Source organism: Engraulis encrasicolus, chromosome 24 (genome assembly GCF_034702125.1).
Source record: "Engraulis encrasicolus isolate BLACKSEA-1 chromosome 24, IST_EnEncr_1.0, whole genome shotgun sequence".
In the NCBI taxonomy this organism is placed as follows: Eukaryota; Metazoa; Chordata; class Actinopteri; order Clupeiformes; family Engraulidae; genus Engraulis; species Engraulis encrasicolus.
Genome location: NC_085880.1, coordinates 29,053,800 through 29,076,765, shown reverse-complemented (window position 1 = coordinate 29,076,765; position 22,966 = coordinate 29,053,800). Strand labels below are relative to the sequence as shown.

Below are 22,966 nucleotides of genomic sequence, written 5' to 3'. Positions count from 1 at the left end.
AATAATAAAAACAGTAATAATAACAATAATGATAATAATAAAAATGCTAATAGCTATATTATCAGTATGATAAGAATAATAGTAGTAATAATTATAATAAGAAAAATATACTAATAATATTAACAACAATACTACATAATAATAATAATAATGATAATAATAATGATAATAATGATGATAATAATAATAATAATAATAATAACAATAATATATTAACACTGTTGTTAATATAAACATGTAAGAGTTGCTCATTAACAATTCCAGGCCAAATGAGCCACTGCATTGTTATCCCATCGTGAGCACACTGTTAGCTGGACCCTGCGTGGGTTTCCTTTACATTTTAGAGAGGTGAAGGTTGTAGGGTACATTTGTGTTCCTGTTATTAATGTTTCCATTGATTAGTAGTCCAGTATGCCATTGCGGGGCTCTTAAGGGCCTAGCACAGCAGATGGATTGCCCTCTCTGTAGATTCTGATGATGGCTGGAAGAATCCAGCAGGGCGCCTTAATTACTGAAGAGACCATTTGGTTAATGCGATTCCCCCTCTCCCTCCCCATAACGTTAAATGGTTAAACTCATTTCCCTTCTTTGCTGGCCTCACCTCTCTTTCTCCCTCCCCTTCTGTGTCACATTCTTTTTCTTAACACACACACACACACCTTACTCTCCTCTTTTTGCCCATCACCCCTTCTTTCTTGACCCCCCCCTGCTGTAGCCAATCCCCCTGCTGAAGCAGAGGATGAATCACTCCATCACCATGTCCCAGGAGCAGATAGCCTGCCTGCTGGCCAATGCCTTCTTCTGCACCTTTCCCAGACGCAACTACAGGAAGAATGAATACGCCAACTACCCAGAGATCAATTTCTACAGGTACACAACAGATTCTAGGTTTTTATTGTGTTAAATCTTGAAATGCATTAGAATGAAAGACCTACTCAAAATATAAATCATTTTGAAAGACAAAAACGTACATTGCTGTGTGAAAGTATTTGCCCCCTTACATATTTTTTTTTAGCTTTTATTGCATCTTTGTCTCTCTCAAGCATTTCAGATCAAGGAAACTTAAATGGTAGATGGAGATAACTCTCAATTAAACACAAAAGCATGAAAAAAAACAAGGCACTCTCATCTATCAAAATTAAAAAGCCTTCTTTACATGGCTTGGTTACAGAAACCTTTAATAACTGAGGCGTTTTGGCCTTCCAGCCTTCCTCAGGGACTCAAAACATTTTGGTTTGGTTTTGGTTTGGTTTTTACTCCCTTAGGAATTCTGGAAGGCTGAAACGCTCTAGAGTTTTTAAGGGAATCTTTAACCAAGCCATGTAATAGGCTTTTTTAATTTTGATGAACAAGAGTGCCTTGGTATTTTTCTGTTTTCAAGTTCTATATTATCCATACAAAGACCACCTCAAATTATTGACTGTTTGAGTTCAGGAAGCGCTCCTTTAACAAACCTTTTTTTTATCAACACAAAAACATGTTTAAGTGCCGATTTTATTTATGAAGGGAAAGAGGCCATCTAAACCTACTTATGTGAAAAAGGAATTGGCCTCTAAACCTAGTAACTTTTTGAACCACCCCCTGCATCCGCAATTTTAGGTGTTAAAATTAAGGTTTTGAGAAATATTAATCGATCTCTCACAGTAGAAAATACATTGTTTATGGTAAATGTATACAAAATATGAAATGTTTACCTGCCGCAATTGGTAGTGTGATGAAGCGGTCTGCACACTGTGTATTAACTCCAAAAATACTTTATTTCATTTAAACATATGGCAACGTTTCGATCCAACAGAGGGATCTTCCTCAGGCAAACCTGCCGCAATTGGCCAATGGACTGCATTTATATAGCACCTTTCCACTCCTTCCACTCAAAGTGCTTAACATTGTATACATCACATTCACCCATTCACACTCACATTCACACACTGGTGGCAGTGGCTGCCACGCAGGGTACCACCTGCCACCAGGAGCATCTTGGGGTTAAGTGTCTTGCTCAAGGGCACATCGATCAGATGCAGAGCGGGGCTCAAACCTGCAACTTTTGGGTGGCCGAACCTATCCTCTACCACCTGAGCCACCACCGCCCATTTTAAAACTAGATTAGAAGCACTGAGACTGCAAACCTCCGCCAAGGCCATGGGGTCACTGATGCCTTAACATGCGTCTACATGCAGCGGAATCCTATGCCTATAATATAACTTTCAAAAAAACATCCTCGAAACGGATCGTTATCCGGATCACCACCAGAATTTAATTACTTGTTCCTTTGATCATTTCCAACAACTCCAAAAAATGTCATCAAAATCCGTTCAGAACTTTTTGAGTTATCTTGCTGACAGACAGAAAAACAAATGGACAACCAAACCAACGCGACCGAAAACATAACCTCCTTGGCGGTGGAGGTAATAATAAATATAGCTGCAAGCAGCAATGCGGGGCCAAGCAGTAAACTTGCCCAAGTCACCACGGCAACAGAAGGAACTGCAGCGCCCCCTTTGGCCCAAATCTCGCCAATGTTGGTGTGCATTCCTTGGAGGGGAGTGTGATCATGTGAACCAAGTTAAGTTTGAATCCGTTAAAAGGCTGCCGAGATATGAGCTCACTTCCTGTTACCTGTTGGTGGCGCTAGAGTGTTTCAGCTAGGGATCTGATTTTTGGGTGGGGGGGAGTCATGGGATGGACTAGTGTGTGTGCAAAAAAGTCCAGCAGAATCTGACAAATGGTTGCTGAGATATGACCTCACTTCCTGTTTCGCCACTTTTACGACAATTTTGATTGGCTGTCACAGGCAACCTATAAGAGGTATAAAAAAATCTTTGAATACCCTGATGCCAATCAGTCTGAAGATAATCTGTACCTTTTTGCAGGTCATTCTGACAAAAAATGTGGGACAAGTAGCATTTTATTGAATTTTACAAAATTCAAAATGGCGGATTTTCTCCTCTGGGTTGACATGACATCATATAGTGCGTTGGATTCGGCTTGGCCCAAGGATTCTAGTGATGGTAATATATTTTACATCGGGCATATGGTTTAAAAGCTACAGGCAAAAATATAGCTAATATTTTGACCTGTTGGTGGCGCTACAGAGTTTGAGCTGGGGATCTGATTTTTTGTTTTGGGAGGTCATGAGATGAACTACTATGTGTGTAAAGAATCGTAGCTGAAACCGACAAAGATGAGATGACCTCACTTCTCCTGTTTTGGCACTTTTACGACAATTTTGATTGGCTGTCATGGCTAAACGATAAAAGATATCCAATATTCCTTGAGACCCCATATGAAGCTCAGTACAGAGATACGATATACCGAATTTCGGGTGAAATGGTCAAAAATTGTGGGAGAAGTAGCATTTTTATTGAATTTCACAAAATTCAAAATGGCTGGAAAACTTTCCAGGCGGAAAATGACGTCATAGGGTTCATTGGATTGGCCCAAGGATTCCAGGGATACCAAGTTTATGAAAATTGGCCAAGCGGTTCAAAAGTTACAAGCAGAATGGGGGGGTGGTGTTTGCCAACTGAGGTGATATAAAGCTTCAGTATTCAGTATACCTAATTTCCGAATCTATGTTCACATAATAATTCATATGCAGTTCATGAGGGTGAAACTCAGTTACGTGACTCTGGTGTACCACATGTGCCCTGTGCTGAGAGGGAAGAGTGTAGAAAGCTGCTCTACTGGAACAGGTGAATTCATGAGAACTAAGAGATAAGACAACACTCATCCATTGTCAACATTTCACAATCACCGCCTAATTAGAGGGCATTCATTTGATGTGGTTCACATCCTCTGCAGAGAGTGCATTAATAGCGTTTGCATACTAATAAGATCAACTGGTTTTGCAAGGCCAGGTTTCCAATAATACATTCCTCTGCAGAGAAAATATCAGACCTGGCATTTAACAATGTGATATATGGGCATATTCAGATCCAGAGATAAGATGATACTCATCCAATGTCAACATTTCACAATCACCACCTAATTAGAGGGCATTCATTTGATGTGGTTCACATCCTCTTCAGAGAGTGAATTCCTGTTTGGAGACTTTTAGGATGTTTTTGATTGGCTGTCTTGGCCAAACGAAAAAGGTCAGCGCAGGATCCAAAGGATAACTTTTGCTAAGCTTGTTCTAAAGATGATGTGTACCGACATGAAAAAATCCCATAAAATTGAGGGAGGAGAAGCATTTTATTGATTTTCACAAAATTCAAAATGGCAGAAATTCTATTTGGGTGGACATTACATCATAGTTGATTACGTCTTGGCCCAAGGATTCCAAAGATATCTAGGTGTTTAATATTTGGCATGCAGTTCAAAAGTTACAGGCAGAAATCTGCTGTTGGCACTAGAGGGTTGGGTGGGGACCTAAGGGGAGTGCTAAATTTGAGTATTTTCCTACATAAGATCATATGGGCTAACTTAAACATCCCATAGGTGAAAAACAGGTGCTAATGTAATGTAATAATATGTGTCAAATGCCAGTTTTTTTCTTCTATGGGCTGGCATAAACATCACATAGCAGAAAAATTGATCTGCTAGCATTTTTTTGCTAATTGCAGCGCTACCTTAGGACCAAAGTCAGGCAAAAATGTAGCTAGAATTTTGACCTGTTGGTGGCGCTAGAGAGTTTGAGCTGGGGATCCGGATTTTTTTGTGGGAGGTTAATGGATGGACTAGAATGTGTGTAAAAAATCCTAAAAGAATCTGACAAACGGTTGCTGAGATATGACCTCACTTCCTGTTTCGCCACTTTTACGACAATTTTGATTGGCTGTCATTGCCAAACTATAAGAGGTATCTAAAATTCTTCAGTCTGAAGATGATGTGAACATTTTTGCAGGTCATTTTGACAAAAATTGTGGGACAAGTAGCATTTTATTGAATTTTACAAAATTCAAAATGGTGGAATTTCTCTTCTGCGTTGACATGACGTCATATAGTGCGTTGGATTCGGCTTGGCCCAAGGATTCCAGTGATAGTAATATATTTTACAAGCGGATTCCAAAAAAGTTGGGACACTTTGTATTTTGTGAATGAAATCAAAATGCTGGCATTTTCAAAACATCTAATATGTTAATAAGGTAGAGCATTATGTACAGACAACATATCAGTTGTTAAAGTTGAGCAGAATTATTGTTTTGAGGTAATTATGTGATCATTTAAAATTTGACCCATGCAACAAATCTCAAAAAAGTTGGGACAGGGCCAAAACATGTTGTAATAGTTGGATAATTCTAAAAATTACACAAGGAATAATATTTTAAAAGGAACTATATTGACTGCCAACATGAATGCACAAATAAAATAGCATCACATAGAGGCTGTGGCACTCAGCAGCGAAGATTTTGAGGGACTAATTACATATCTATTACACAGAAAGATTGAATTATCAAAATTGCAGGTATATAAGGCCTATTTCCGTAATATAAAGTTCTGTGTATCATTGCACGAGTTATGAGATCATTACATACTCGTGGTAAATAAGCAAACTATGACACTCCAACAATGACAGCTCTCGAAAAAATGACCATAAACACAACACTTGATTAATGCACATGATGCAGACATTAAACCGTGTTGTGTGCGGAAAGGCTCATTCTATGGACCTAGTAGACATGTGAAACTGTCCTCTGATTACAGAATGGAAAATATTGAATCCTTTTTGAAAATTATGGAGTCATGCACCCTCCAGGTTATATAGAAAATGAATACTTCGACTAGATTTAGTGGTCAATCTGAAAGACAGCATATATGATGGTAAAGGGGTGCAGAGGTGACTTGGTTAGGGTCTTCTTACTCATGTAGAGCATTAAAATGAATGTTGAATGATACATACAGACTTTAAACAGCAAACATAGCTACCAAGGCATTATATTTTGGAGCACCGCCTTTAGATATTGCCCCATAATGGCGGCAAATGTCAATCTCTACTATGTTCCAACAGTGTGGTTCCATCATAGGAGTAAACAGGTCACAACATTGTTTTCTTGCAGTCAGGATATGCCACGTAATAAGCATAACAAAAAGGTAAACAAGTTGAAGAACACACCTATCAGTTGAGCTGCTGAAATCATGTCTCGCATATCAAAATATCTAATTTTTGAATAAAATTATGCCAACAGTGAAAGTATTTAACTGTTCAGTCTCATCCCTTGTGTTGTGTTTAGTCTTATCCAATAATTGGCCCTGTCCCAACTTTTTTGGGATTTGTTGCAAGGGTGAAATTTGAAATGATCACATAATTACCTCAAAACAATAATTCTGCTCGACTTTCACAACTGATATGTTGTCTGTACATAATGCTCTACCTTATTAACATATTAGATGTTTTGAAAATGCCAGCATTTTGATTTTATTCACATAATACAAAGTGTCCCAACTTTTTTGGAATCCGCTTTGTACATCGAGCAAATGGTTTAAAAGCTACAAGGAAAAATGTAGCTAAAATATTGACCTGTTGGTGGCGCTACAGAGCTAGAGCTGGGGATCTGATTTTTGTTGTGGGAGGGCAAGGGATGGACTACTATTGCTGTGTTCCATTACCCGTACTTAACGCCCTTTCCGCACTGTGTTCGGGTACGCAGGGCGTTCCATTTCTAATCGCGAGGGTAAAGTGTACTGTAAATTACCCGGATAACGCCCCCAAAACGGCCATTTTTCGAAGTGTGGTGTTACTGTACACTTTTCGCACTCAACGGCCGCCATGTTTGTGACGTAGTTGAGTGTCAGATCTGTCAAACGGTTGAATCTCTGTGATAACAGCATAGTTTTGATTCCAAAGACAATCGCCATGTGTATTAGAGGCAGGGGTAACTTTAAAAAGTGTTAGCATAAGGAACAGTGCCTTCCGTGTTGAATTGCATATTGGCGGTTGGTAAACTCGGATGTCACGCGACCAACCGTCATTTCCGTTAAGTGTATCAGACAGAACGGGAATCGGAATGTACTCGCCTCGTGAATTGCGGAGGGTGGAAAGGGTACTTCACCGCACTTAAGCAAGGTACACAGTACATAGGGTGAATAATGGAACACAGCATATGTGTGTAAAAACTCTTGGCTATATGCGACAAACGGTTGCTGAGATATGACCTCACTTCCTGTTTCGCCACTTTTACAATTATTTTGATTGGCTGTCACAGCTAAACGATAAAAGATATCCAATATTCCTTGAGACCCCATATAAAATTCAGTCCAGAGATACTATATACCGAGTTTTGGGCGATTTGGTCAAAAGTTGTGGGAGAAGTAGCATTTTAATTGAATTTCACAAAATTCAAAATGGCGGAAAAACTATCCTGGTGGAAAATGACGTCATAGGCACCCTATGGATTCGTCTTGGCTCAAGGATTCCAGGGATACCAAGTTCATGAAAATTGGCCCAGCGGTTCAAAGTTACAAGCAGAAATGTACCTGCAACTTTGACCTGCTGGTGGCGCTAGAGCGTTGGGGCTGGGGACCTATAAATTGCTGTGGGTAATGCTGAGCCACGCCCGAATGTGTGTGCCGATTTACAGCATTTTCCTATGTACGGTTCTATGGGCTGCCATAGACTTGCTAAGGAGAGGAAAGAGGTGACATAATAATAAGAATACCAGCTAATACATTAGGGGCCTTCGCCAGCTTCGCTGCTTGGCCCCTAATAAGAATACCAGCTAATACATTAGGGGCCTTCGCCAGCTTCGCTGCTTGGCCCCTAATAAGAATACCAGCTAATACATTAGGGGCCTTCGCCAGCTTCGCTGCTTGGCCCCTAATTACTGGCAGCTAGCCCTGAGGCATAACCAGGGTGCAAATAAGCACAGGTATCATGGGAGCTAGGAAGAAGGTGGATAAGATAAGACTTGTAAGACGAGACCTATAAACCACATTTTTTTTTATCAAGTTTCTGTGATGAACTATTTGAGAATGCAAAAAAATGGGGTAGAATTCAAAGGGGTAACAATTTAATATTTATATTATATATTTTCATCGTCTGTGTCTTCTATCTTCATCCTCTGTCTCCGGTCTTCGATTTTCTAACTGTGCTAGGTGCTAAGTCAGTGAAATAATTGAGAATTAACTTACAACCATCAATTTTGTGTCCAAAGTCTGCATTTGATGTTTTAATCATGTGGAATGGTAGCCACTAGCCAGTATTGCTTTTAGAAGGATTTCCGTAACAGCAATTGTTCAAAACACAATGTGATCGTTTAAAAAAAAAATCCTAAATGTGATGAAGATTAATTGTGGCATGTAGTGTGGAATGTAATGGAGTAGAGACACATTTACGTGAACCTGTCAGTTGCTTTGACCATTGGTGGCCCTCGCCAAGAGACAAGTTATTTAGCCTTTTTCTGGCCCAAAGTGTGATGAATGTTGCTGTGTAGTGCTACCGGGACATAGGAGTCGGGGGCGGGGCTGTCGTTCTGATTACCCCCAGTGCTGTTACCGCCCCAGCGGCGCCACTCATGTGGCACACAGCTGAAGGTAATGCCCATGAAAGGTAATTAAAACTGATGAGTGTTGTGCCGCGCTTGGGCCCATGATAAAGTGCACAGTTATCCATCTCGTCAGCGTGTGTGTCTTCATCCATCAGCCCGCCGAGCGCTGACTACTGTGTTGGTCGGTCCCACCCTGCTGCATGAGAATGTGAGGCTGATTTATTTACCGAGCTGTTATCCTGTCTGTTATTAGATTTGGCCAAGCACTGCTGGGATATATCTCCGATATGACATTTTGTTGAATGATTAGGGCCTGCCAGTCACGTTGGCAGATGGGTGTGACAGACATTCCCATTTTCTCGTCTGCTTTAGCCCCTCCTCGACCCTCACTAAACTAATAACATGAAGAAGAGCATTGTGGACAGAAGTGGAACCACACTGTGGGTGGGAGTGCTTGGAAAAAATTATGTCTTGGATGTTACGTTTCTGCCCAGATGATAATTAAATTCATCATTTTCATAACAGCATTACATTTTTAATATTATTGATGTTGGTTGCAACAATATACAGCCATGAACTCCTTATTAGGGGCCAAGCAGCGAAGCTGGTTTCTTCAGGAACTGGTTTCTCCTGCATGCATGGTCTTATCAATCTAATTAGTCGCTTCAGGTGCCTGAGGGGATTTTCAGTTGCCACTTGATATCTTCCATCTTTGCCTGTTGATTTACATCTGACAGGTGGGGTGTGCTCTGTTTGCTTCTCACACGTCATGTGTTTCTCATGCACAACACGAATTCCGTTAGTTTCACAGATTTTGCCAAAATTCTGTGCTATTGTCACATAAGTGTTTTCCGTCAAGACAAGAATTTTGTGTACGATACGGGAGCCGATGAAGTTGTTCAGAGTATGGGGCTGATCTGTTCCCTCCGCTTTGTACGTGATATGACTCTCTGGCAGCTGAGTTCTGAACATACTGTAGGGCTTTGTTGGGCAGGCCATTCATCTTCAGGTTCATACCGTATTAAAATGGGCAAATGTAATCTAACTTTCCCAATTGAAAGTGTTCTGCACACTACAGGTTTTTGTTTGCGCCATTGTCGACTTGCCGTAAACTAAGAAGCATCTCTATTCATCATCCCGACTGCAGCCAGTCTTGAGAAGTGCATCTTTTTCCTGCTTTTCTTGCCATGGGGTCAAAGCAAAGCCTTTAGCCTGCAGGACACTCTGACTGCAGACAGCAGTTTTAAAGCGTGGGTGGCAGAAAGGCGAGGGCGAGCTGATCCCAGGCAGGCCAATGGATCGTTACGGTGCAGCTCTCTGTAATTGAGTGGCTGTCCATCAGTGTGTAAATTGTCTACTGTTCTGATTGTTGCGAGAGGGACGTTGATAAGTGGATTGCTGTTTTGGCAGAACTGTCAAGGTCTGCAGCTCAATAAAGGGGGAAGGCAAATGGGCAGAGCTGCCTGTTAGGGGCCTGCCTGCCTCTCTGTTAAGGGCCGGTTAGTTTGCCTAATAGGAGGAGTTTGGGTAGAGCCGAAAGATTTCCTGATTTCCTGTTTAAACAGTAGGTTAAAAACAAGCGAAAATACAGATGCATGTTTTTTTCTATTGATGCGTTAACCCAATGACACAGTGGTTTTGAATAATCTCGATTGTCAAACTGAGGCTGTATGCTATGCCACCTCTCTGTTTTCAGGGCATAAGGGACATAAAATAAAGCAGAAGACCAAATATATTATTTGTTTTTAATATTAGGTCCATTTAAAACAAACTCTGTCCCCGTCCTTCTGTCTTTTATTTATTTATTATGTAATTGTATTTATTGTCTACCAAAGGGCAACAGTTCACTTACAACCTTAAAAGCTTGCCGTCAATTTAGCATCCACTCTCATGTCAGGAGCAGGTTGCCTTCTGGGCATGCATTATACAGGATTGGCTCTTCTGACTCTGAAAAAAATAAAAACTTCATGGAGGAAAAGGCCGTAATGAACGAGCTCTTTACTTCTCCCTCTGGGGCTTTTAGTGCATCAGCCCTCTCCCCCCCTTTTTCATTCTGTTTGTTCCATGTTTCTCCAGTCTCCTTTCCAGGCTGCCCATGCCTAGTGTGTGTGGTGGGGGCTGCAGATGAAGGCAGCAGTCTCAAGGAGAGAGAGAGAGAGAAAGGGAGAGATGCCAGTACTTGTTTGGTAACATGAGAGGAGGAGAAATGTAGTTTCTATCTATGATTATTATGATTATAAAGGGCCAAGTAGCGAAGTTTTGAGGCACAGAACCGTCTGCAAGCAAATTCAGATTTTTTTTTGCGCACACATTCAAGACATTCTCCTGATTTCCCACAAAAAAAAAAAATCCCCCCTTAGCTCAAACCTTCCAACACCACCCGGGTAGATTACTGCTCCTCTGTTTGCACCTCTAGCCGACTGCCTTGTCAGTTCTGTCTGTTGGAAGGTTAGGCTGGTTCACTGCTTGGCCTCGCTTTGCTGCTTACAGCTATTTGTTAGTATTTTAAATATATCCAATTATAATAATGTAGTTCGCATAGACAATGCCCCTCTGTTTCTGTGTTTTTTCCTTTCACTTTATACATGTTTGCCTTTGTACGAGTGTGACTCCATTCCTCACCTGAGAAGAGTCGGTCAATATGTCAATCAGGTTGTGATGGGTTTTGAATTGGGAGGAGGTGTTAGGATAGTGATTGATAAGGGGTGTGGTTTGTGGTCTGGATTCTCAGTCAATCACAAAGTCAAAGCTGACGAGAACAGATGTGCAAGTATTGTTTTTGTGGGTGCATGGCAGATCTTGGCCCTTTTCTTAATGGATTTGCTTGTTGCGATGGCAGTGTTCTCTCTGCTAATTAGAAGAAGACCTCCCACTGCCCTGCTTCATCCTGAAAATGGATTTCAGCAATTCAGCATTGAGCAAGCAAGTGTTTCTCACTGCAGGTTCAGTGGAGCTTTCTCCTCAGTACTGTCACTGCCTCTGGTCAGTGATGGGGGGTCTGCAGTAGTGAGCTTCCAGCTTGCCACGACTTCAAAGAGGGGGAAGAAGTTCGAATAAAGCTGGAACACTTGTTGAAAATACCATTAAAGAGTACTGCAGCCGACGTGGCCATATTCTGTCAAGTCATGTGTGCGTGCGTGCGTGCGTGCGTGCATGCGTGTGTGGGGGGTTTTAAAAAATTTTTTTACCGCAATCAGGGTGTCTGGCCAAGTTCCTTGGCACTCTCATTTAAGCCAAGTCAGATGTACATAAAAACCTAAGCAGCGGCCAACTAATTACTTAAATGCAAGTTGGATTTGGAAACTGAGTCATGCCAATACAAGAAAACACCTTGGATACCATTGGTGCTCGTGTTTCGCTTCCAGTCACGTGTAGGAGTTATACAATAAGGAAAGAATAGTGACCATCAAGGAGCCATTGCTTGCATAGAGCAGTGTTAATGAGTCTGTTTTCCTATGAAAGTATAGGAAACATCTTAATCCACAATTCCCATCTTACTATGAGAAATACATACCAGCAGAAAATTACATTAAACTCCGCAGACATCATTATTGCAGTAGTAGTGGGAAAAAAACACATCCTTGACAGAGCTTCTGCTCAGATGATAATTAAATTCATAATTTTGATAACTGAATTACAAATGTAATATTATTGATGTTTTGCTACACCACCACCACACCTTCATGAACTCTGTATTTTCACAATTTTTTAAATTGTGTCAATTCTCAGGACACTGTCAGACTGGGGAACTTGAAAGTGGGCAGCAGATGTGGTAGCTAGGGTTTCGTTAGAGAATGGATTCTGCCATGTAATATCACTACTTCAACCTCTTAAAGTCTTTTGTGTTTAAAATCAGGCTACCGTTAGGGTCAGGGGTCAATTCATGGCGTAACCTCTTATAGTAGCCTGCCTAAATCTTTTTTCAGTAGATAAAAGCCTTTTGTTTTTGTATTAAAATGCTCCATATAAATTGTAGCATCCCTCTATTTGTAGCCTGGTCCAAATTATTATTTTTTTGTTAATTGTAACACTGTCTATTATTTGAGGAAATACGGTAGATAATGTTTTAGAAACTTTGTCCTGTAGGAGGTGGTACAATTGCCATAAACTCTGGAAAGCTAGTTATTATATCCGCCGAGGTTATGTTATGCTTTTTTTGTGTGTGTTTTTCAGCAGGATAATTCAAAAAGTTATGTGATGTTGTCCAAAGGCACAAGTGATTCAATTTTGGTGGTGAACATTAGCCTTAGCACACACTATTAATCCAAGAGACTTACAATAGGCAGCACAAATATGATGGATTTTTACCAAATGCTAATATAATATGATTGTTTCACAGTCACCATTCAAAATGTACCAAATTGCAATCCATGCTATTTACATTACCTTTATTTGTTGAAGGTTGTTTGAGGGTTCCTCTCCTCAAAAGGTGGAGAAGCTGAAAACCTTGCTGTGTTATTTCCGGGCTGTCACTGGACCATCAAGTAAGAGGAACATTCTCCTTCAAACACCTAATCTTCTAATGGTCTCGGTCTTGTATTATTTCATACAGATTTATGTGTGAGGCTCAGACATGCTCCTCTTGGTGATTGTGTTTTTTTTTCTCCTCAGAACCTACAGGCCTTGTAACATTCACTAGACAAAGCCTTACCAGTTTTCCTAAATGGGAAAGGTGAGTATCTTAAATCCACAGTGGATGGGTCTAATGAGGTAGTAACTTGACAAATGGGCTTTTCTTAAATCTGTTACTCTTTATATATTACTCATTGTTCTTTAGTCTTTAGTGGCCCTGTGTTTTGAAAATGGCCTGTGAAACTGTATTTGATGCATTTGTTGCGTTGAGGAACCTGCTTGTGTAAAGTGGTAGCTCTTTGATAAATAGAGCTTGGCAGCATCTAAGAACTAGCCTGTTGTTTGTAATAGTTGGCAGCGTGGCCAGAGAGGCCATTTGGAGAATTCCACTAAATGATGCTGTAAAAAAACAGCGCACTGCGCCAATTTCGTCTGTTGCTGCAGTAACTGAATTAAGGAAGCTGTCTAGTTCTAGATGGTGAATTGACATATTTTTTTTATTGTTTTAGCTCCCAAACTGAACTCTCGCGACTACACATTACTTGTGAGGGGACTATTGAAGATCAAGGATATGGTATGCTTCAGGTAAGATGTTTTTTTTTTTTGTTTTTTTTTTTTAAATCAATCAATCAATCATATTCTAACCAAAGGGTCAGAGTCTTTGTCTTTGACAAAATATTGACAATTCTGACAAAAATTGAACATTTTATGTAGAAGTAGAATAGCCATTTGCTGTTGGCATTGTAGTTTTCTTAGCACGGTATCTTTGAACAATGTTCATAATAGACAGTATGTCACTGTCAAAATGTGCGCTTAAGAACCTTTTAGCTTAATTACCTGAGACATCAATGATTGACTGGTCTACTCATTTTAAAATACCAGACAATGAATACAGAGACATTTTAAAAAGCTGCTCTTAATCATCTATATGTGCAGTGTCATTCTATAAGGTTAATGGTAGTAGGTGTTTCATAACACAGAGATGCAGAATATCAAAATGAAAATACCAGCCAGCAATACCAGTCATGACACCATAGGTGTCAACTGTTGATGTGATGGCTGATGCTGATCAATAAACAAATTTAATCACAATCGTGGACATTTTCTAACATTTTCCTTCCCTTCGAGCATAGCTGTTAAGTATATTGACCGGTACATGTTGTCTGTTGGTGTCCATTGCTACAGGTGGACTTTGCCAACCGGCTGGTGGGGGGAGGTGTGACTGGGAATGGCCTTGTGCAAGAGGAGATCCGTTTCCTCATCAACGCGGAGCTGATCGCATCACGCCTCTTCACCGAAGTCCTGGACCACAACGAGTGCCTTATCATCACGGGTCAGTACGACAATCAAGTGCATATTGCATGCGGCCCTGTCGTGGTGCTGGCAGTAGGCCACTCGTCTGCTGTGCGGCTGACCCTGGTTCGATTCCTGGCCTGTATCCTTTGCCGTCCGTTCACCATCTCTCACACTCGCTTCCTGTCATGTCTTCACTGTCCCGTCTCAAAAAAAGTCAACCCCCCCCTCCCCCCCAAACAAATATGTATATATAAAAAAGTGCACATTGCATGCACACTCAATGCTGCTGTTGCAGGCCAATGGATGTCAGCCAGCTCGGCAACAAGAGTTCGCAAACCTCTTGAAGCCTCATACAAATACGCTGCTGAGTTAGCTAGTAGTCTGCCTTTAGGCTCACAGCCCCATACATAAGAGTTTTCTGTGAGGTTCTGTGTTGGAGACTGGATCTGGTTCTGGACTGCACAGGAATGACCTCGGTTACAATAGCTCATGTGGTGCAGTTCGATTTTAGTGGATTATGTATAGCCTAGCACTGGTTTGTGTTGTCTTAATGTTTATATTGCAATAGTATTTGCTTTACTTTTGTTCGTAATCTTAAAATAACTTTTTTTCAGTTTTTATTTCATCTGTGCACTGCTACACACCCACACAAATCCCTTCCACCATCCACTTGTCATTTTGAAATCTATCCATTACATTGATTTACACTTGGCTCCCAAGACTTTCACTCATTCCAGACTGGTAGAATTGGCTTATTATTCACCCAGCCATTTGGTGCCCACTCCGACCATTGAAAAGTGACCCCTCCCCCTTCTCTCTCTCTCTCTCTCTCTCTCTCTCTCTCTCTCTCTCTCTCTCTCTCTCTCTCTCTCTCTTCCTTTCTCTCTCTCTTTCTTTCTTTCTTTCTTTCTTTCTTTCTTTCTTTCTTTCTTTCTTTCTTTCTTCTCTCTCTCTCTCTCCCTCCTCCCCCTTTCCTCCCCCTCAAATATTTCATGGTTTTCTGCACACTCTCTCCTCCCGTCTCCCACTCATCTGTCTTCCCCACCCACTCTTTTCTTACGTAGGCACCTGCTGTGACAGAAGGAGTGTAAATGGCTTTTCTACAACATCTTGTAATGGCTTCTTTTTGGGTTTTCCCGTGTAAGGGCACACTTTTCCAGTTACGTTGCAGATTTTCCTGCAGCAAAATGTTTTTGGTATTTTGATGATAAATTGCTGTGCTGTATTTTTTAAAACCGGTTCGGTTAAATATCTGGTTTTCCTAATATAGTCCCTATGACAATAATTGTCAATTATTGCCTACACCTTTTCATTCAAAACATGGGGACAGTTGAAACACTTTCATTACATTCATTATTTTTCCCTCTGGGTATTAGTTGAAACCATTCACAATACATTACTATCTTGCATTTGCCTCATACGTTAACCTCCTAATATATATCTCCAAGGAAATCCAGAGCCGCAAGATAGGAGTCCAGTCTTAGTCCAACATAAGATGGTTGTTGTGCATTTTAAGGAGACACGGACCAGAAGACATTGAGATTTTATTTACAGTGTTTTTGAGAGACAAAGATGAGGCTGCAGTGCGAAGTGTCTGGGCAGGCACTGATGGCATGTGTGCATTTTGATCTACTTGGAGTGGTGAGGCCCTGTCCACCCCAGCACATGTCTGCCATCCTTCATTCCCACTCTTTCACTTACTGTTTGAAACCGTGCCAGCTGCCATTTATCAACCGTACCTTGCAGTGTTCCTCAGAAATAACCTTTATGTTATGGAGTCTTCAGGCCAGTGTCCCTCCAGACTAACAGCTAATACGGATTTAACAAATATTTTAAACACACATTTACATATCACAAACCATCATATACAATTCAGTATTCCCTTCCACAAGGTTGTTAATATGGGCTTCCTAAGTGGGCCTTGCAGTCTGAAAGGTTTAACATGACAGTGCGACGGTTATTGATGAACGTTTTCTGTCATCTTACATTTACTTACTTTTTCCACAATGAATTCTGTAACTTAAAAGCATGTCCCTGAGTAGGTTGTATGTTAAGTGTGGGCTCTGTTCTTTACCTGCCTGCCGGTAGGTGTGGAGTCATACTGTTCTCAATTTGTCGTCCGTCCGCCACGATAAACTTGGAACTGGTGGATGGACTTGTCATGAATCATGAAGCTTTGGGATCAAATTCTACCTGTTTTCCTTCCCGCTGCAGCTGTAATGTAAAGCCAGCTGAATTGTTGGAAATAAAATGTTGTATTATGTTATTTGCTTAATTGTGTACCGTAATGAAAGAAGACTAACTTTGTTTTTGATTGTTTTACAGGTACACAACAGTATAGTACATACTCAGGCTATGCTGACAGCTACAAATGGAAAGAGAGTCACACAGATAATACACCAAGGTAGGCATGGAGCTGACTGGCTTATACTGTATACGTGTATATTTTGGGGTGGACTTGGATACATTCATTTTCTTAAATCTGTGGCACATTCTCTTGTCTTGCAGGGACAGTTGGCAAAGGAGATGCACAGAGATAGTTGCACTTGATGCACTGAAGTACAGACACTTTATGGAGCAGTTCCAGCCGGACAAGATGACCAGAGAGCTGAACAAGGTAAACAAGAGAGAGTGTAGTGTACTTTAGCAATAAAGCTGAAAAGTCTGCAACACCAGGGTCCCCCATTAACTTCTGTTTAATTGTGATGTTTCACTCCATTTTCTGCTTTATTTGAGGTTAATGCATCCATATGAGTTCAGCACCAAGACTGGTTGAAGGGGATTTGTGCGTTTTTGTATGTTGTATAGTATTTACGCACCACAGCAGTCATAGGGTTCTCTCTAATATCCTGACTCCCGTCCTCCCTTGCTCCCCTGCCTGCTTCTGGCCTCGTGATGACATCACTGACGACAGAAGTGTATTTCAATATTTCAATATCAAAAGAGCAATTCTGATGTCATTTTCTCATTTGCAATCAAAAGTTGTTGTGGGTAGGCTGAGAGCAGAGAAACTTTTGTTTTCTGCACGGAGTCGGGCCGTTAGCGAAATGCAACTCCGAGGACAGGAGTATGCGTATTGGAAAGAACCTAAATTGTTAGCATATGCTTTAACTAGCCATTTCCTTAGCAACTTCATTAGTTTTAACAAAGAAACGGTGCTACGTTTCTCAAAACCATTGTTTGGATGTACGCATGTTCTGATGTTTTCAACTTTGTCAGCCCGATGCTTAGTTCAATGAGGCAGAGCCGGAGAACTGTATGGTTCTACAGTCAATCTCTTTAACACATTACAGAACGCAACTGTTCATTCTATCCAACCTGTTAAGCAAAACCTACTGTTTATACCTGCTGACTACCCATGCCATTTTAATGGGAAAGTGTTGTTTGCACATCCTACTTCAATGTCCTTCACAGGCCTATTGTGGCTTCTACCGGTCCGGGCTGACCAGTCAGTACTTGTCTGCTGTCGCCACGGGCAACTGGGGATGTGGAGCATTTGGAGGAGACTCAAGACTCAAAGGTTTGCAAATGTCCTCAATTAGGACCAAACACCTTATCTGATTGTCAAATGTGATGAAGGACGGGTTAGTGTTTTGACAAATGTTGCTCCATGACATCACTAAGAGATACTGTATTTTTGGGTCATTTTCTTTTATTTAGATTTTCTTCATTTTTATTGGCACAAATGAAATCATCAGCACCCATCTTGATACAGTATGACCAGCTAAGCATGTTGTTGCCTGGCAACATCATTCAAGATATTGCCTCCTCCTATCCGTCTTTACCCAAGGGCCCTTGCAGCTGCTGTCTTGTGACCGCTCAGCTGTCATGGAAACATCTCACATGTGAAAACTGTTTGGGTTTATAGAACACAAGGGGATACTGCAAAAAAGTTTTCAGACCAGGGTACACATACAGTATAAGGTCTTGTCAATACTGAAGGGGGTTAATACAGTAACCACACCGAGATGACTTATACCTTTTAGATAGATGGATGGTGGTAGACAAGTGTGAATTTACTAATCTAGACAAAATAAAAATAGCGACAACTGATCATTTAGTTAGGGTCAATGATGTTTTTTTTTGTGTAGCAGACGTCAAGTGATACAACCACAGCTAATGCCCATGAATTAATTAATAATTTTAAATTAATGTACAACCAATGAACAGGCTTCTTTGATAATCCAGTTAAAAAACCCTCATACAATAGTGGCATTAGCTGTTGTTGTACCACCCTGACGTCTGCTACTAAAAAACGCCAATGACCCTTTAACCCTCTGAGGTCTAAGGCTTTTCAGAGGCTTTTAGGCTGCTTGCACCACCCTAACATTTTCAAGTATTTTCATTTCATATATATATATATGGGACCTGGAAGGTCTGAGGTTTCTAATGGTGTGACTTATATGTTTCAATGACAAAAACTCACAGAGTTACAGATTTGTTTTTGGAGACACATTGCCCTCTGAAGGGCACTCGGACCTCAGAGGGTTAACATCATTGGATGCCAGCCATTTTCAAATCATAAAACCCAGCGGTGTCAGAGAATTTTCAGCATTTTTCCCAACACCCTCAGAAAATTGACTTCTATGTCCATGTCAACACTACACCATTAAAGAATGGAATTGATGTGCTTGAGCATCTTTGGCAACGAACGTTAGGATCCAAAATGACGTGCTTAAGCGTCATTTGAATCAATTCAGTTAATGGTAATGCTCTGTGTATCAATAGAAAAAGTAGAAGTCCGCGCACTACAGCTCCTGATGAAGACACTGATGGGTGGAAATGTATGTCTTGAATAAACCTTCAAAGCGTAGCTGCAGTGTGCGCCCGTCTACTCTTTCTATTGCCAGATACGCCCCTGGTCTCAGTGAGAGGTGAGATGTGCATACTTTCACTCATGTGAAGAACTAATGCTCTGTGTGTGTGCCATAGCTTTGCTGCAGATCATGGCAGCATCCCAGAGTGGACGGGACATGGCTTACTTCACATTCGGAGACGCTGAGCTGATGAGGGATGTGAGCGACTTGCACACATTTCTAACGGACAGAAAAGTGACTGTTGGTAAGGGCCTTTTTTTTTAACTCAGTCTTTTTTCATGAATATCTCAAATGTGATTTTTTTAATAACAACAACAACAACTTAGGGTTTTTTTAATAGCACCTTTTATGGTTCCCAAGCTTTACAAAAGGAGATGGAGCTATGGAATGGGGGGGGGTTGTGACCGGAGATTTTTTTTTAAGTGTGGGGGCTTGGCAGATGTGGAGAGCTAGACTGTTCCAAACGGTAGGGGCAACATAGAAGACCCGATCACCAATGGTCCATAGCCTGGAGTGGGCAAGGATAAGCTGGTCCTTGAGAAGGACCACAAGGCAAGGCAAGGCAAGTTTATTTGTATAGCGTAGCCATTCTCAGACTTCAGAACACCAAGGCCCACTTTGAAATGTGAAAAAATTCTGGGGCCCACCAAACCATAAAGCCAATATAATATAAATATATAAACCATATAGACCTAACCAATATAATATGATATAATATAATATAATGTAATATAATGTAATATTTTTATGGCGAAAAACAGCCCTAAGTTCTTTTCAGAAAGTTGTGACCACTGAGGGGCATGGGTAAGAATGCACACTTGCTCAAAGCTGTTTTTTGGGGGTCTTATTATAAATGATAAATCAGTAATTACAAATAATCTTTATGCATGTGTGTGTGTGGGAAACAATTGTGACTTAGGAGAAAGTGACTCCTAAATACTGACTATGAAATTAGCATGGAACAAGCCTGGAACAGCTTGGAGAAATATGCATTAGCCTGCCAGACAGTGAGCTAAATACTAAATGCTCCATTAATATTGAGGAGGAAATAGCCTATTGAAGCAAGTCAAAATGCCAATGTTTCCCCTCACAATCGACTAAAAAATGGTTTCAAATACACATTTTACACATACATCAACACCATAAGCATGAGAATACATATCACGACGGCAGATAGAAAATGTAACACTGTACCTCGCGCTAAATATTTTGCGGTTGAAAATTACCTCCACGATTGAATGACAGTGTTTTAACATTAATCCTACCTAATAGTACACCATAACACAAGACACAACACATAAGAACACCAAATAAGGAAGTGTACTCGCTTTTCTGGATTCACACAATACATATGATAACTAAAGAATATGTGATGATTATCTCAACAACATGTGAGTAAATATTATTTTTTCTAGGACCTCTCGAGTCGCGGCCAATAGTTTGAGAATCACTGGTATTGCGCATTTCATACACAGGTGCAATTCAATGCGCTTCAAAAAATGAATAAATAACAAGTAACAAGAAATAATTAGAGTCAGAACAAAATTTAACACGAAGATAAAGCCTTACATAATTTGAATAGAAAGATTAAAAACATATCAGTTAGAATACAAAGAAAATGAAAACTGTAACCTGTAGATAAAAAAATAGATAACTAGAATAAAAAAGATTTAAAACATCATCTAGAGCTACTAAAGGAAGGCATCTGAGAACAGCTTCGCCTTGAGCCTAGATCTGAAACTATATATAGTTTACTATAGATAGTTTATATAGTTTACTATAGATACTATATATATAGTACCTCAGAACCTCAGGGACCTTGATTGTGAGTAGCGCTGGAGGAGAGCAGAGAGGTACTAAGGAGTAACAGCATGATTTGATTTATATATTAGGAGAAGGGTTTTGTATATAATGCGAGACTTTACTTGGGATCCAGTGAAACTCCTTGAGCGTGGGGGTAATGTGTTGCCGCCACTTTGTGTGGGTAAGGACCCTGGCAGCTGATTTTTGGACATACTTGGACACCATTATAGTAGTCCAGACGGGAGGTGATGAAAGCATGGAACAGAATCTCCACCACAGTTAGACAGTGCTATTACTTATTATTATTACTATTACATCATTGGAATAAATGTTGTAAATGCCAGTAAGTGCACGTGTTAGCCTGATTTAAATCACTAAACAAGTCTCTTTAGACAAGGATGATACTCAAGGCCGCCTGACTGTTCGTAAAGGGTTTTTGTAACTTGTTTTCATCTTGCTTTATCAGTTATCTTCTCCTGCCCATTCCTGCTTTTTCTCCTCTCCTTGATCAATCTCTCCTTCTCTTACCTTTCCTTGTCTTACCTTCCTTTATGTCGTATCTGTCTCCCCCCTCAGGTAAACTGTTCAGAGAGCTGAAGCAGTTCTTCAACGTGGTATGCAAGAACTGCTCTGGGCCTCGGCCAGATGTTAGCCTGTATGGCTTCCTCTACGAGCAGATCACCATGGACCCTTAGCCCCCTGACACAGCCGAAAACAAAGAGCTGGCATCTAACCCACCTGCACACTGACTTCAAATCACAGGGATCTACAGTACAAACACATTATCAAGACAATGCCTAAGCATACTATCTAATTTCTGTCAATTGACATTGATGTCATTCTGATAATGTAGTCTACAGAAGTACACTGTACAATTCTCACTTGCAATTAATATCACTCTGAATAACTCAACAACTGTCCTGCAGCATTGACACAAATAGCAATAGTAAATCTCGGTTGCTGTAATGTCATTTTTTGTGTGTATGCACATTCTCAGAGGTTTTTTGATTTGCACACAGATGGATAGTCCCAGGTAGTCTTAAGTGGCCAAATGTCTTTGCATGAGACTGAGACTATAAGGCCACGTGAACTGGTATTATACTCTCTCAGCAGATGTAAATGATTGAATCTTGCAATACCTACAATAAGAAAGTGGGTTGTAATCGTCAATGTCGTATTATTGTACTTAGTAATATGCATGAAAACAACACTTTACATAGAGACTGAATTGACTATGGCTTCATGTTTTCCTCTGCATAAACAAAGAGCAACCCCTCCAAATATGCAGTACAACAATGTGGATTTACTGCAATCAAGTTATTGGAAAGACTTCCGCAACATAATGTTTGCCATATGGGTGATTGGTTATTTTGTTGCTGGTCGAATGCCTTTTTTGTATATTCCTTGCATGGAATTTTAACATGCTATCATGATTGTTTTATTTCACTTTTATTCTTAATCTGTACTGTTGCCTTTCTGTTTATAAAATGTACATAAAATATTTGGGGTTGATTATAGGATAGTTAATATTTTCTGTATTACTCATTGTACAATTATTTGTTAATTAAATTATCTCAATTAAAAGAATTAAACGTCTACCAATACTTTCTTTTTTTAAAGCATGTTTTCTGATCACGAGTAATATACAGTTATTAAGCCTCCCTCGAGTCGAGTGCAACCTGTAGATGTATCCGGTTGCCAGGGGTGGAAAAGTAACTAAATACTTTTACTCAATATTGTACTTGAGTAGCTTTTATGAATACGTTGTACTTTTTAAGTACTTTTTAAAATTAATACTTTTACTTGTACTTGAGTACATTTTAACCCAAGTACTTTACTCAATTACACTGGAACCTGGCCTGAGTAGAGTACTGAGTAAAAAAATTGACTGAGAGACAAAATGCCATGCACAATAATGCCACAATCCGCCGTAAATGAAAGATTGTGCAGGATGGCGCACAGCATTTCCACTATTTTACTATCTTGTATCAATGTATTGGATGATGGCTGGTGCCAAGCAACAGATAGAGGTTATGAAGGACGATATTCAAG

General features: G+C 40.3%; 1 protein-coding gene across 1 annotated transcript in view; it reads left to right on the top strand.

The window, feature by feature from the left end:
- Nucleotides 1-22,502, top strand: part of parga (poly (ADP-ribose) glycohydrolase a) — a 35,230-nt gene extending 12,728 nt beyond the window's left edge. Inside the window, exons 7-16 of the mRNA XM_063192157.1 lie at nucleotides 716-870; nucleotides 12,828-12,910; nucleotides 13,038-13,098; nucleotides 13,508-13,583; nucleotides 14,184-14,331; nucleotides 16,620-16,698; nucleotides 16,803-16,911; nucleotides 17,709-17,814; nucleotides 19,227-19,355; nucleotides 21,491-22,502. Coding sequence (XP_063048227.1) covers nucleotides 716-870; nucleotides 12,828-12,910; nucleotides 13,038-13,098; nucleotides 13,508-13,583; nucleotides 14,184-14,331; nucleotides 16,620-16,698; nucleotides 16,803-16,911; nucleotides 17,709-17,814; nucleotides 19,227-19,355; nucleotides 21,491-21,609 — 1,065 coding nt within the window. The 3' untranslated portion in view covers nucleotides 21,610-22,502. The remainder of the gene's footprint in view (nucleotides 1-715; nucleotides 871-12,827; nucleotides 12,911-13,037; nucleotides 13,099-13,507; nucleotides 13,584-14,183; nucleotides 14,332-16,619; nucleotides 16,699-16,802; nucleotides 16,912-17,708; nucleotides 17,815-19,226; nucleotides 19,356-21,490) is intronic.
- Nucleotides 22,503-22,966: the final 464 nt, after the last annotated feature.